This window comes from Danio aesculapii, chromosome 16, assembly GCF_903798145.1.
Source record: "Danio aesculapii chromosome 16, fDanAes4.1, whole genome shotgun sequence".
In the NCBI taxonomy this organism is placed as follows: Eukaryota; Metazoa; Chordata; class Actinopteri; order Cypriniformes; family Danionidae; genus Danio; species Danio aesculapii.
Window position 1 is genome coordinate 35,076,089 of NC_079450.1, and position 15,956 is coordinate 35,092,044.

Here is a 15,956-nt window from a genome sequence, read left to right on the forward strand (position 1 = left end):
GCATCAGCCACGGCGAGGGCTATGTGATTGTGAGAAGGCTGCGCTGGATAAAAGTGTACTCTTGATGCAGAAGTATAAATCAGCCTTAAAAGTCGACCACTGGAATAAAGTCAAACCTTATGACAATCATTTCGAAGGTCAATTTCAGTGTTAATAAATCAAAGTTTTCTTAATGCCATTCCAAAGCAACTTTATTTTTTTCTAGGTAGTTCCAAAGAAGATACTTTAAATAATGTTTTTGAATTGTTCGTATAATAAAAGTTGGGTCCAAACCATTATTAAGTCTTCAAAGTTTTTGGATATTTTGATGTCAGATGCTCTCAATGCAATCACAGTATCTAAACCAATGTGGTGCTGATTGAAGCGGCCGGCCATGATTTCTGCTTCACTCTTTAGAGATTTGATTAAGATTGACTGTGTGTGTATGTATGTGTGTGTGTGTACTTGTGGAAAGAGTGGGTCAGAGGCCTTGTCCTACAACGGCTCTCTTTGTTTGGAGGAGGATGACGGCATGCGCGTGTGTGTGCGTGTGTTTCTGAGGGCAGTTTTGGGTCTTATTGTCAGGGACAGAATGAGTTCTTTATTAGCTCGGTGGGTGGAGATGCACACATACACACACTAGTGAAACAGTGACACGCGCTAACACACGCAGCATACAAAACATGATGTTTATCTCTGGCTTCTCAATAGAGCTTATGGATGGAGTGGATCTCACTGTCCGTTGACCATCCGCCTAGAGCCACACATGCCCACTCTAGACCCAACCCCATCCTTCAAACGCACACACATACTAAATGAGAACTGCCATTGTTAATATCAAGCTAATTATAAGAGCTGTACAGTAGCCAGCTCTAAACCACAACAGGAGTCTACATTTATTATGAAACTATAGAGATCTGAAAAAAGAAGTGTTCAATTTATGACCTGTTTTCCAAATTGGTCAACATGTGCTAGTAGAGAGGGTTTACTATATTTACTACTATGTGAGGGATGTGTATAGCTAATAGATAAACGTGTATTTGTAAGGCTTTTAGGGTATTTAGTTTTAGTTTGTAGGTAGTTTTTGAAGGTTATTTTGCAAAAAAAAATTCAAAGGATTTTTAGAAAGGATTGGTGAGGATTTCAAGGATTTTTTTTGATGTGTGTGTGTTTTTTTAAAGACATTTTCACAAGAGAAGAATTTGAGGTTGTTTGGGGATCGTTGAAGTGTATTTGTGTATATAAACATAACATGATTTGTGTATATATACATAATTCGGAATATATATATTTTTTGCAAGGATACTTGAAGATGATTTTAGAAGTTATTGAACATTTGGATATAAGGATATTTAAAGTTGTGTGTTTGTTTTTCAAAAGTTTGTAGACATTTTCAGCTTTTTATGTACATGAATTGATGGGTGGATTGATAATTTAGTATATTATTATGTACAACTTGCTAGTATCGGGTTGAACCCCCTTTTGCTTTCAGAACTGCCTTATCCTTCATGGCATAGATTCAGTGAGGTACTGGAAAATTCCTCAGAGATTTTGCACCGTATTGACATGATAGCATCACACAGTTGCTGCAGATTTATTGGCTGCACATCCATGATGTGAAACTCCCATTCCACCACATCCCAAAGGTGCTCTATTGGATTGAGCTCTGGTGACTGTGGAGGCCATTTGAGTACAGTGAACTCATTGTCATGTTCAAGAAACCAGTCTGATATCATTTGCGCTTTATGATGATGCGTTATCCTGCTGGAAGTAGCCATCAGAAGATGAGTACACTGTGGTCATAAAGGGATGGACATGGTCAGGAACAATACTCAAGTAGGCTGTGGCGTTGACATGACGCTTAATTGGTGGCAATGGGCCCAAAGTGTGCCAAGAAAATATCCCCCACACCAATACACCACCTGCAGCCTGAACCACTGATACAAGGCAAGATCGATCCATGCTTCCATGCTAAATTCTGACTCTACCATCTGAATGTTGCAGCAGAAATCGAGACTCATCAGACCAGGCAACGATTATCCAATATATTGTCCAATTTTGGTGAGCCTGTGCCAATTGTAGCCTCAGTTGCCTGTTCTTTGCTGACAAGAGTGGCACCAGGTGTGGTCTTCTGCTGCTGTAGCCCATCCGCCTCAAGGTTGGACATGTTGTGTGTTCAGAGATGCTCTCCTGCATACCTCAGTTGTAACGAGTGGTTATTTGAGCTACTGTTGCCTTTCTATCACCTCAAACCAGTCTGGCCATTCTCCTCTGACCTCTGGCATCAGCAAGGCATTTGTGCCCAAAGAACTGCTGCTCACTGAATATTTTCTCTGGATCGAACCATTCTCTGTAAACCCCAGAGATGGTTGTGCGTTAAAATCCCAGTGGATCAGCAGTTTCTGAAATACAGCCCGTCTGGCACTAACAACGATGCCACAGGTTCAAAGTCACTTAAATCACCTTTCCTCCCCATTCTGATGCTCAGTTTGAACTGCAGCAGTTCGTCTTAACCATGTCTACATGCCTAAATGCACTGAGTTGCTGCCATGTGATTGGCTGATTAGAAATTTGCGTAAACAAGCAGTTGGACAGGTGTACCTAATAAAGTGGCCGGTGAGTGTAAATATTCAAGGTTTTTTAGATATGTGGTAAGAATATTAATACCAGATTGTTTTCAGACATTTGTGAGTCGATTTTTATATTTTATTTTTCATACATTTGTGTGTTCCTTATTTCTTTTTAAGTTTGTGAGGATGCTTTTTTCAACATTTGGTCCTCACACATCTAGCGCAACAAGTACACACACAACATGCACCTATTCAGCATCGGTCTGATAATCCTCTTCCTCTCTCTCTTCTTTCTTCATTCTGCGTCTTTTCTAAAGCTGGCTGTTCAGACCCTGATTTGTGAATACCAGGAAATGGCGCAGTGTTTGTTTAGCTCCTATATTCCCGTCAGTCACAGAATATTGACTCTGAGAGCTTTTAATAATCTGCTGTTTAATCCAAGTCCTAACCCAGTGAAATCTGATTGTTTCCTGGAAACCTGCTCAACTGTACCACCTAAAGTCATTTAGAGCCTGCCTGCCTGCATCTGTTAAAATGTGCTCATTTTGGCTCTGTCCATTGTGCTCCCGCCAGCGCGCATATATGTGTGTGTGTGTTGTGTGTGTGTTTGCAGGTGTGTAAGTGAATGTGGCAGTCAGAAGGAGGGTCACTGGCACTAGATGCAGACGCTCAAAGAATCCTTTCTTGTGCTTTGAAGTCAGTTCAAATGCTCTTTAAAGTGTGTTTGAGGGAGTGGGTGCATGTGTGTATGTATGTGTGTGTGCGTGTGTGTGTGTGTGTGGTGGGCAGCACTACTTTTAAATACTGTTATGTTTCATAAAGTATAACTTTAAGATATATCCTTTACAAAAAATGTTTATGCTGCGTCGGTTATCTTGTTTCACCTTAATAACAAGATGATATGTCAGGTAATATTTATTTTCCTCTTTTATTTTGCATTTTTTAATAAGCAGAGTTATGCTTCATTCACACTAGCAGCGACTTTGTAAGAGTCTGTCGCTCTGGGTGGCGACCTGCTGTAAATGCACGTCTGTGTAGGTATAAACAGCCGGGATACAACTGGCCTCTGATCGAGCTGAGAGAGGATCAGGTGAGCTGTACTGGTGCTCCTATTGGCTGTCGCTCAAGAAAGTCGCTGTTCATTTGCATAAAGCTACGGTCACACTGGGCTTTGTGTGTGCGAAATTCTGTCGTGCGGCGCTGCGAAAAGGGGCGGGATTAAACAAGATGATTAGACATTAAAAAAGCGAGCGATTGCTCCATGTTTGAAATTTCTCCCCAGAGAGGTCCTGTTTTGATCCTTGATTGGTCTCACGCAGTCAAGTGATGCGATTTCGCAGGTCAGAGTTCACCAAGCTTGAACTTTGCACCGCAGCAACTTGCGAAACTTGATGCATTACCCCGCGTTTCCGGTCTGACGCATTCGCGTGCGTTTGAATGGAAGTCTAAGGGAGGAAAAGCCCAGTGTGACCGCAGCTTAAAGTTGAAGGATTCGCAACTTTGTTGTGTCACTCGACACGCCCACCTGCTCACCAACGGTCGCTTGCGTAGACGGTGGTCGCTCACTCTCCGTTAAAATGAACGGTCGCTTGTTGCTTTGTTGCTGTGAGTCGCTCATAGTGTGAATGAGGATTTAAGAGTCAATTAAGAATGTCTATGATTTTAAAAAAGGAAATAAATTATTGTCATGTTCAACTTGATCTCACGCGGAAATGGAACTATTTTACGTTTTGTCAGTTTAGTGGCTAATTTGTACAAATTTGTACGAGTTCAGTTGTACGAAACTGTACGATTTTAAAAAGGAGGCGTGGCACCAAACCCTGCCCCTAAACCCAACTGTCATTGGGAGGATGTTCATGTCATTGGGACGAATTCGTCGCTAAATCAAAAGGTTACGAATTGCTGTGAGGTCATGTTGTAATATTTAATTTAAAACGCACACCAAGTTTGTCGAAAGGTATGGCTTTGAAACTCGTGGCTCTGAAAATTGTATATCCTTTTCAGGAGTTTAGTTGGAAACTGTATTTAAAAATTTCATGTAGTGTAATAATCAAGTAAATAGTAGTAATTTTCCTCGTTCATACATCATTTTAAAACTGTATTTTAGATATGTTTTCAGGCATTTGCGTGGATGTTATTCAGATGGTTCCTCAAACATTTTCAGATATTGATGTCGTTTTAGCAGTATGGATGTTTTCAGATGGTATTTTGTATTGAAGTTACTGACATTGAGAATATAGTAATGATGTTTTAAGGATATTTACAGGTTAACGTCAAGTATTAATAAAGCTTAGGTTATCTAGTTTTACTTGATAGTGACCAAAATATTCATTATGATATAAACTTTTTTCTTTTAGCTTGTGTTTTTACTCTGGTGTTTGGGTCAAGGTTTTGAAAAACCAAGAATGTATTTGACATGAATAGTTCATTGTGTATATAAGTTTAACCTCAGTGTGTGTTTTTTTTTAAGTGTATAAATTCAAGCAAAAACATTCCTCATCTTTAAGCGTCATAAAGCATAATATCATTGCAGAAATTGACAATTCAAGAACCACCCACGTACTGTCACACAGAGTATATAATTATACACAGCTTTTCACCACAGAAAATGTTCAGCAGTTCAAGGAGGTTCAACCTCTGCCTTTATAACCAGCCCCGTGTTATATAGAAAGCGTATGCATTGATGAGATCGTGCGACTTTTTCTAAGAAGCAGTCATCTCTGACAACCCCTGAAATAAGTGTTACTTTTGGCCTGTTGATTGGGCCGGCACAGTTCAGGATGTCATCGTTATAGGCTCTCCTCATCCGTCATCCGTCATATAAACTCAGGTTACCACCTCCAGCCAAACAGTGCAGAAGTAAGTGGATTGTGTGAGCTGGATGTCTATCCATGCAAACGCTGCTGCTGCTGCTGGTGTATTTGCTAGACATGCTAATCCACAGCTGTCTCAAGTATATTTATATCTCGCCAAGTGTTAGCGTTGGAATCACACGATCGCTAATCACCTGCTTATATATCTGTCATTTAGAGCTGGACATTATATTGTTTCAGTATCGGCGTCGCAATGTGCACATCTGCAAAATGATGTCAAGTGTTGGGATATTACAGTTGACCAGGAGCCAGTTTGGAACGCATGTCATTTGTAGATTAAAGTCACCAAGAAATCAAAACTAACCATAAGATTTTGTTAGCTCACGTTTGTTAGCTAGTTTTGTGGTGAACAATTCGTCTGTGCATGTCATTAAGAAAAAAAAATAGTTTGCCCTTCTAATCTTTCATTGAAATCTGAAAATGCACTTCCTGTTTGGTTTCTTTTTCAGTTAATTTGTCAAATTACGTAAATCTCAGAAATTGGGCGTGGCTAACGTATTTAACCACGCCGCTCCAACTTTTAGTTTTGACAACAAACAGAAATGGTGAGGAGGAGTCTGTTCGGTTGTAATAACTCTCCCCAAACATTTTGCCGATCTTTCTGAATAAAATAGCTACTTTACTACATCCAATCAACTCGCAGTAGAAAAAATATGCCACGCCCACTGTTTTGTTATTTAATATTCTGTTTCTGTAGGAACTGCATCACTATGTGGAAAAAAACAGTTGCAGCTTCCAGTTCGTAGGGGCTTTAAGTGCAAAGTTGAACCATTGTGGAATTAAAGTTCATAATTTGCATTTGTTTGTTTTTGTGTGTGTGTAAACATTTCAAGTGAGTTTAAAGCATCAGGAAACAACATTTGTAGCTTTTACAAAGATTAATTACATTTCATTTATATAGTGAAGACTGCAAAGTGTTATTTTGCATTTGATTTTTCAATATTTATGTCCAACTGCCATGAAGACTTCCCAGAAAAAAAAATATTAAGCACTTTTTTTCCTTATTTGTTTATTGTTAAATTTAACAAGTCTATAATAATTTATGCAAATGAATTGCCTTGCAAAATAATCCCAACCATTCTGAAATAATAAATTTTTCACAAATGGAATTATTAACTCCATCTGGTGAAATGCATTTCCTATCGCAAATTAAAATATTAGCCCTCCTGCTAAATTGTAATTATTTGATTTTTTTTTTTTTTTTTGTTAGTTCTAGTTTAGTTCTGTTTAGATGAGAGAAAAAATATTTTCAACATTTCTAAACATAAGAGTTTGTTCTGTAGCCAATCAAAAAATATATATTCCTTAATGGGGCTAATAATATTGACCATAAAATTGTTGTAAAAGCTTTATTCTGGCCAAAATAAAACAAATAAAAAAAATAAAGAAAAAAGATCAGCAATATTTTCCTTGATCCATTAAATATCACTTGAGAAATACTGGAAAAAGAATCAAAATTTCACAGGGCTAATATTTTTGCCCTCAACTGTATATTGCTGATAAAGTGAGTGAGTGAGTAAGTAATGTGTATTTATATAGCGCACCCCACCACCAGTGTGCAGCATCCACTTGGATGATGCGACAGCAGCAAGCGCACGCGTATGGCTCGGTGTGGTCACAGAACCCTCGCCATGACTGATGCCAACGCTGACGCGCACCTCTCAAAAAATGTAACTACACTTCACAACAATGCGTAGTGCAAGCTCTGTGATTAGTCAGCTTGATAGCAGTGTCAAGTGTGGACGGTGCTGAGAGCCGCGAGCCCGATGGAGTGAGTGTTCACAAGTGTCGAGTCCAATAGAGGAGCTATAAATTAAAACTTTTTTTTATGATTAAAGTTGTTGGTTTACTGGTTCCTGCCTCTGAATGAGCGAGTTTGAGCTAGCGTTCAGGAAAAACAAAACACCAGTGAAGAACTCGACACAGAGGATTATAAAAACCTCACTGCCAGCTAGCGTTTGGGTTATTGCAGAGCAACACAAACAGCATGCGGAAGTATAAAGGCATGGCAGCACGGTGGGTCACGCCAATAACTCGACACAGAAGTATAAATTAGCCTTTACAAGCAGTGCCGTGGGATTTTTGATGACCACAGAATGTCAGGACCTCGGTTTAATGTCTCATCTGAAAGATGGCGCTCACTGACAGCATAGTGTGCCCTTCACTTTACCGGGGCATCAGGACTCACACAGATTGAGTGCCCCCTGCTGGCCTGACTAACACCACTTCCAAAAATTAAATATTGCTTAGTCATTTTTTTAAATATTGTGTAGCTCTAATGTCTTTGTTTATAGTTGAATGAAAAGATGTAAACTTTTGGTTGGGTGATGATGGGACATACTAGGTAAAATAAAAATCTGCTTAAAAAAAACACTAAACAACTGAAACACACCTCTCATGTCTTCATCTCACCACAGTTTTTTCTGTCTCAGCTTAATCTCTATAGGCGAGACTACCTGAACACAGACAAGTACAATGCAAGTAAATATATCCTCTGTGCATTCAAAAAGCTCAATGTCTTCCTTGAAACATGCCATTCACAGATTGTGGCTCAAAGGTTATTAGGTTCAAGATGAATCGTTGTCGCAGGGATTTACACACATACATGTGCAGGTCTGCAAGAAAGATGCCATGTTATTGAAGTTACATAAATGGATGGAGGGTTGTGAGGAATGGAGAGATGTTATGTAAAGAGCTAGGGAAGGACAAAGGTTAATATATAGATAGGAGGAGAGAGAGAATGGGATTATATAATGGGATTAAGGAAGGAGAATTTATCAGTGGGTTATAGTGTTACATAAACTGGAACTAGAGTGACCAGAGCTGTCCTAACAATACCCCCATCACTCAAATGTATGCATAAGGATAAACAAACTCTATATATAAACACACGTCGCAATGTTTCTTTCCTTCCTTTCTGCCTGATGTACTGGGATTAAGCGGATTAATTTGAAATGTTGTATGTATACTGCACTCAAGATTATTCTATATATACATGTTTATATATATAAATAAATAGAAGAATACATAAACATTCGTCCCATTTAATTTTCTTTCTGAGCCACAACTCAAATCATATTTCATCCACGATTTATATAAGAAAAAAATGTCATTTAGTGTCACAGTAGTTCATATACCAAAATACAGCATAAGACAAGCATCATTGTATGATGTTTTAAAAAAATTAAGGACCACAATGCAGACCCGTTTAAAAATGATATTTTACCAGCCACTATCCTTTAAACCATTGGTTTATTTAAAAGAATTGAATTTTATTTGATCACTTTTCATTTAAATGTTTTAATAAGTGCAGGTTAGAATAAGTTTCATATTTAAATAAATACACTAGCGGTCAAGAGTTTTGGGTCAGTAGGATTTGTAAATGTTTTAAAATAAGCTTCTGTTCAACAAGGCTGCATTTGCTTCATCAAAAATACAGTACAAATGGTAAAATTGTGAAATGTTATTGCACTATAAATTAAACTGTTTAAAATTAGTTTCTAATTTAATTTAATCATTTTTTCCACTGATTTTAATGATGAATTTTAAGCTTCATTACTCCAGTCTTCAGAGTCATATGATCCTTCAGAAATCACTCTAATATTAATTATTATTATTAATATTATTATTATTATTATTAATGGTAATGGTAAAAACAATGACTGGAGTAATAATTTTAGTTTAAACTACATACATAAGTAATAAATAAATATGTAAATATTTAAAAATTTTACATTCAATAAATGCCGTCTTGATGAACAGAAATATTTTCTTAAAAAAAAAAAAAAATGGCCCCAAACTTTTGACCTGTAGTTTATATCTGTTATACTGAACACTGATTAAACATTATTTCACTCAAACCTTGACATTTTATTCAGTAGACATTTCACTCTCATTTATTTAGCTTTCTGTGTAAATGAAATAACCTGTCGAATATAATTTGATGTGGACAGCAAAGTGGGATGTTTACAGAATCTTAAATATTTCTTATTTATTTTACATCCTTTTTTTGGTATTATTTCATTTTCGCTGTGTGCTGATGTGTACTAATTTTTGTGTGTGCAGGTATTATTACAACAAGAGAATTCTACATAAAACTAAAGGAAAACGCTTCACCTACAAGTTTAATTTCAACAAGCTGGTCCTGGTCAACTACCCTTTTATTGACATGGGCTCTACAGGTACAACAGAAGCACCCGCATATCATCACATACATTTATGTAGACCAGAAAACACAAAGCCCAGCTAATACCTCCTCTTCCTCATGTGTTTGTCTCTCTACAGGAGCGGCTGTCCCTCAGAGTGCTCCACCAGTGCCTACAGGTCCACATTTCCGTTTCCCTCCATCCACCCCATCAGACATGCAGGTGCCCGAGGTGCTGCGTTCCCCCAGCAGTGAAGAGTTGCGCAGTCCTGGGATGTTCAATGGCCGCCGTATCGCTCGAGGATCTGTCTCCGACTGTAGTGATGGGACTTCTGTCAACTCTGAGATTGAGGATGGAAACGGAGGCGTATCAGAGGAGAGAGTGACGGAAAGAGTGGCTGAGAGAGGAGGAGGTGGATTTCGAGGTGCCGTTCACCCTCGTCTGTCTCACGAGGCTATGTTCAGGATGTACGGCGGTCCAGGTCACACAGGTCATCGAGTGTCAGATGTTGGTGGACACAGGGTGCACCCTGAACCTCTCTCACCGTTCACAGTTTCACCTCTGCCTGGTCCGGGAGGACCAGGCCTGTTGGCACCACCTCTCTCACCAGCACTCTCCATGACGCCAGGCTCTCACCTGGCCTACACACCTTCGCCTACACTGTCCCCCATGCCTGGCTCCATCTTCTCCTTCAACCCTGAGGACATGCAGCGCTACCTGCAAGCTCACACTCAGAGCGTCTACAACTACCACCTGAGTCCTCGTGCCTTCTTTCATTACCCAAACATCATCGTTCCTCAGCCTCAACGCCCTGATAAAGGAATGCACGGACCCCAGGCCTGTGACCGTGGCCCTGTCGAGAGGCCCTCTGTGCTTAATAGCCATCACTCCACTCTACCACCGCCTCACGCACACCCTATTCACCACCACCTTAGTGAGGAGCAGCACCACTCACCCTTTAAGTTCAAGCTCCAGCCTCCTCCACTGGGCAGAAAACAGCGTGATAGTCAGGGTCGCCAGGGCTCACTGTCCTCCACATCCACATCCGGTCTGGGCTCATCGTTGTCATTTGGCAGTGACCTCAGTTCAGCCAGCGGATCAGGACTGGTGTCCAACTCCTCCTCAACGGGCTCCCTAAACAGCGCTGGGTTGCCCAAGATTAAGGTAATCAGAAATGATCCGTCCCTAGTTTTAGAAAACCTGAAATGATCAGGTGTTTTCCTAATAATTTGCAGGATTATTGAAATAAGGTTAGCTATGCTTAGTTTTAAAGTATGTCTTCACTGGAGATGGTGCTTTTGTGTTTTAAAAACTTATATTTAAGTATGCTGAGTGGAAAAGCGGCCATTGGCAACACCCAACTCCATTTTGACCCTTTCTCTTTCTCAATTTATAGGTTGAGCCCATCTCTGACATTGAGTCAGAAGAGGAAGTTGAAGTGACTGACATTAGTGATGAAGAAGCTGACGAAAGGGATGAAGAGTTTGACGTTTACCCCCCACACTACCATAAACATCACCATCGTCATCACCATCATCAACACCATTATCTTCATAGCCAAAAGCACCAGCAGTCTAACGGCACTGATGCTGCTCTCCACCCGGATGAGGACGAGGAGGAGGAGGTGTTCAAGGCTCCTGCCCCTCCACCCTTCTTCATCTCTCCCACCTCGTCCTCAGGTAATGGTCGACGAGGAACCCCTGTTATAAAGAGCGAACCTGTAGAGCCTGGGGACGCGCAGCTGTCATCCGGCGGGCTGCCACAAACACAATCCCAGTGTATTCCACTGAAGCTCCGGTTCAAAAGGCGCTGGGACCAGGACCAGCACATGGAAGAGGCGGAGGACAAGAAAGTGAAAGGAGAAGAGAGGGGGAGAGTGAGGAACGGGACTGCGGAGGAGAGTGGAGAGGCGGAGAGCCCACCTCCTCTTGCTCATCACAGAGTTAGCGCCGAACTCCATCGAGCCACGGCACAGCTGTCACTGGAGAACAAGGACTGCTGATACGCATCCACACATGTAGACGACTGCTGATACACAACTCTACAACTGCTGATGGACCCACACTCACACGTGACTCTCTCTAGATCAATGACTGCTGATACTGACAACAGTAGAACTGACACATACACTGCACACTTAGACTAACTGACCCTTGCTTAATCGAATCCCGCTCCCCCGCAAGCACACGTTCCAGTCCATCTCAGTGTAACTTTCATGAGGAATGAGTTCACCCATGTGCCCCAGCGACCCTCAGGAGTCATGAACTTTGACCTTTGGCACTAGAGAATATTTTATATTTTTTAGAAGAGAATATTATTTTGCAAAGTGCCTGTGAGCTATCCCTCAAAACCCCACAAAGAGAAGCTAGAGATGGGCATCGGAATGACTGGTCTTTTTTCTTTAGGGATTTGATCTCCGTCTCCAGCATTATTTTCCTCAGTGACAGACTCTATGTGATGTGGTGGGATACGAATGCACAGAAAGTCACAAACAGACACTGTTCTAAAACCAGCCTGGTCAGAAGTCCGAACCCTCAGGGACAAAACCCCTCAACACTCACACACACACACACACACACACACAGACACACACTCAGACATGATGTCTGTCTTGTTCCCAGTATGAAGCGTGTGTCTGATTTGAGTGTGAATGTGTGTTTCTGAAATCTAGCTGTGTGTTTTCTCAGGATATTTCCCTCCTTTTCTATCCTAACCAGCTCAGCTTAATACTTGCTCTCTTTTTCATTGTCTTTATTTCCCTCTGGGACCATACCTGAACCACTTTGTTTCCGTTGGGGATGAATGACTCAGGCCAAACATGCGGTTCAGAGACCATACTCTTAACTCTCTTAAACGATTGGTTCTTTGGTAGTTAGGGTTTGAATTGACAGTCTGAAGGTGATACTCTTTAGAGAGTTTACAGTTGTTTAGTCCAGAGGTGTTCAAACTCGATCCTAGAGGGCCGGTGTCCTGCAAAGTTGAGTTCCAACCCTAATTAGACACACCTGAACCAGCTAATCAAGCTCTTTCTAGGTCACAGGTGTCAAATCCAGCTTCTGGAGGGCCGCAGCTCTGCACAGTTTAGTTTCAACCCTAATTAAACACACCTGATCAAACTAATTAAGTCCTTCAGGCTTGTTTGAAACCTACAGGTAAGTGTGTTGAAGCAGGAATGGAACTAAACTGTGCAGAGCTGCGGCCCTCCAGGAACTGGATTTGACACCTGTGTTCTAGGTATACCAGAAACTTCCAGGCAGCTTGTGTTGAAGGAAGTTGAAACTAATCTATGCAGGACACCGGCCCTCCAGTACTGAGTTTGGACGCCCCTGCTTTAGTCCTTTAGCGTGAACTAAACCAGCATCCCCCCTCCACACACACACAAGCTTGTACAGTGATATAAGATTGACCAGAACTCCATGTCTAACTATTTTGGCACTTGATGATGTACCCCCTTTAAAAGCAAGTGTCAATTCTGTCCTTTAATCAATATTACAAGTCACAGACCCTTGTGAGATCCTAATGTTGACGGGGTGGGGAGTTGGAAGAGCAGATTCACTCCTTAATCCTGATCCCAAACAATTAAATACTAACTTATAGAAAGAAAGCAGAAATGGAGTAACTTTATCACAGGGTGTCCAAACTCGGTCCTGGAGGGCCGGTGTCCTGCATAGTTTAGCTTCAGCTTCCTTCGACACACCTCCCTGTAAGTGTCTAGTATACCTAGAAGGAGCGCGATTAGCTGCTTTAGGTGTGTTTAATTGGGGTTGGAACTAAAATATGCAGGACACCGGCCCTCCAGGACCGAGTTTGGACATACCTGCTCTATCATACCCCCATGAACACACACATATACACACACAGCCTTTTATACCTTGTTTTAAAAGCATGTTGAAATAGGAAATATAAAAAATAAATAAAGAAAGAACAGTATACACTCAATATACCTTTATATATTACTTGTTAAACTTACTACAAACAGAAAGCCTAGCATTAACAGATATATCAGTTTCAGGGGGTTTTGTAACCGACTTCATTTCGAGGGGAAGGTTGACTTTTCTCCTCAGGGATAATGTCGGGAAAGGGAGGAACATGTTGCTTTTCTTATCACATTAATAAAAGGTAGGGTAGAGGAGCGAAAGAATAAGCACGAGAGCTTTGCACCACAGATGATGTGGCACATTCGGATCTTTAACCAGCATGCACCTCCTCAACATCCTGTTCTTACTGCCACAACTGATGTGTGTGTGTTTGTGTTTAACAGAGGCTGTGGGTCTCCGTGCATGTATGTCACACCACACCCAAGGCTGTAATTCTTTTGAAACCTTGCATCATGAACCTCATAAACCTGTGTGCACTAAAGCCCTGTGGAAGTTCAACACAGGACTCAAGACATCCAAGCGACGGCCAGTCAGGCAGGAGGCGTGATATAATGGTTTTCCAGTCACAGGAAGGTATATCATGTCTGATGTGCTGCAAAATTGGCAATGGTGTGACCTCCTCGAAAGTTTGGGACTATTTCTAGCTGCCTTATTCCCACTGCAACCCTGATTTGATTATGTTTAAGATTTTAGTTCTCCTTTCTTTATCAACGAGTCAAGTCTTTAACTAGTGTGCACTTGTTTTAAACCTGGCATATACCTCATAATGTAGGAGGCTGGGCTGAATTTTGAGATGGGGTGAGCAGTATTGACCAGTGCAGGCTATTAACTTTTGTTCGGGCACAACGTGAGTGCATTATTTCTATTTAGGAGGGAAGATGTTCGGTTTCTCTTAGGCTGCTCTCGTCGGTTACCCAGGACGTCGAATGATGTTTTGTTTCGTTACCCGAACTGCTCCTGTTTATCTGCTCTCTGATGTCAATGTTGCTGTTCATCCTAATTATTATTATTATTAGTTATTATTATTTCGTTGACATTTGTAGTCATGATAACATTGTATACAATACTGTAAGAGATCCTTTTGAGAATGTTTCCCTCAGCCCCGCCCTCCCACGAGCAACCCAACAGTGTGTTTAGTGTAACATTGAAAATTTTGTAAATTAACGTTTAAAGAAAAACTGTAACTTTTAATATGGGTGGTTATTGTGGAGAGATGGAGGAAGGGCATTCAGTGGAGGATCGGGCTCATGATTTGTTCTCATGTCATGTAATTGTTATTTTGTAGTTACTGATTTCTTGCTCTTGTACATTTTTTTTTTTTCATCGGGGGATTGTATGATTTGAAAAGATATATTGTGTATTGTTTTATTGTGTAAAAGTCTCTATCCCTCCCACTTTCTTGGATTTAATTTCTGTGGTTCCATAATTCATAATAACGGTTTTTAATACCACGATGTAACATTTAATTCCTCCTTTATTCATTTTTTTTGTGTTCTTTTTTTTTCAGAATTGTAATTAAAATGTAATCAGGGTCAATTAAACTGGTTAAAAGCCATCTGGCTTCCGCAGCTTTTCTTTACACCACAAATGCATCAGTGGTGTAGTCCTTGCTATACGCACGTATACTCAGTATGCCTACTTTTTTCAACGAGCTCTTTGGGTATTACGACATCTGAGGATCATACTCTCGGTATACTCACTTGTTTTGGTGATTAGACTTCCCTAATTTTTGTGTATTGAGGATTTGAGTTTTTCGAAGATCACAACAAATCAACTGAATGAAATCTCGCTGAAACGTTCAAGTAAAATGATAAAACAGCATGGGTGTCGCTTTAGCCCTCCTATGTTTCCATTCAGCCCCTCTAACACCTCTGCGATTACCTGTACAGTACTAAATGATCGCCTCAGTCCCCTTTAAATTTGATATAAAATCGGCAGCAGAATCCTGATCCTGAACTCGTTTTTTAGTTAGTCAGCAAACCACAGCTGTGCAATGTGTGTGTGTGTGTGTGTGTGTGTGTATATATATATAAATTAAATGAATCAAAGATACATTGACTTTCGTCGTTTCTTTGCCTAAATTTAAAATTTGGATTGGGTGGGTAGGGTAATAGTACACCACCTATGTTTTTAGGACTACACCACTGAAATGCATCCGTTTTAACCCTTGAAATACTCCACCAAGAAAAAAATGTCAGGATTGAATTTCTTAACTTATGTCACTAGTTAACAAACTCAATGCATTTTTTTCAACACATCTCATAATTTCTAAAATATCAGCCTCTACCAAATGCTTGATATGTCGGTTTGTGACATAATAACGACTCAATACATATACTATGAAAAATCTGAAAATATGAAGTGTAATTAATTTTTTTTTAAATCTAGATAAAACATTTTTAAACATTAAATCACCTTTTTTAAAGTATGCCATAAAATATTTCAGATTCTCATTTAACAGTTTCTTGTTTTGTTTTTACGATAAAATTAAAATCAAGTGCAGTAGTGCAA

The 15,956-nt window shown here is 40.2% G+C and overlaps 1 protein-coding gene across 1 annotated transcript in view; it reads left to right on the forward strand.

The window, feature by feature from the left end:
- Positions 1-15,454, forward strand: part of erfl3 (Ets2 repressor factor like 3) — a 97,594-nt gene extending 82,140 nt beyond the window's left edge. The window contains exons 3-5 of the mRNA XM_056474819.1: positions 9,488-9,603; positions 9,707-10,731; positions 10,964-15,454. Of these exons, the coding sequence (XP_056330794.1) occupies positions 9,488-9,603; positions 9,707-10,731; positions 10,964-11,569 (1,747 nt within the window). The 3' untranslated portion in view covers positions 11,570-15,454. The remainder of the gene's footprint in view (positions 1-9,487; positions 9,604-9,706; positions 10,732-10,963) is intronic.
- The last annotated feature ends 502 nt before the right edge of the window (positions 15,455-15,956 follow it).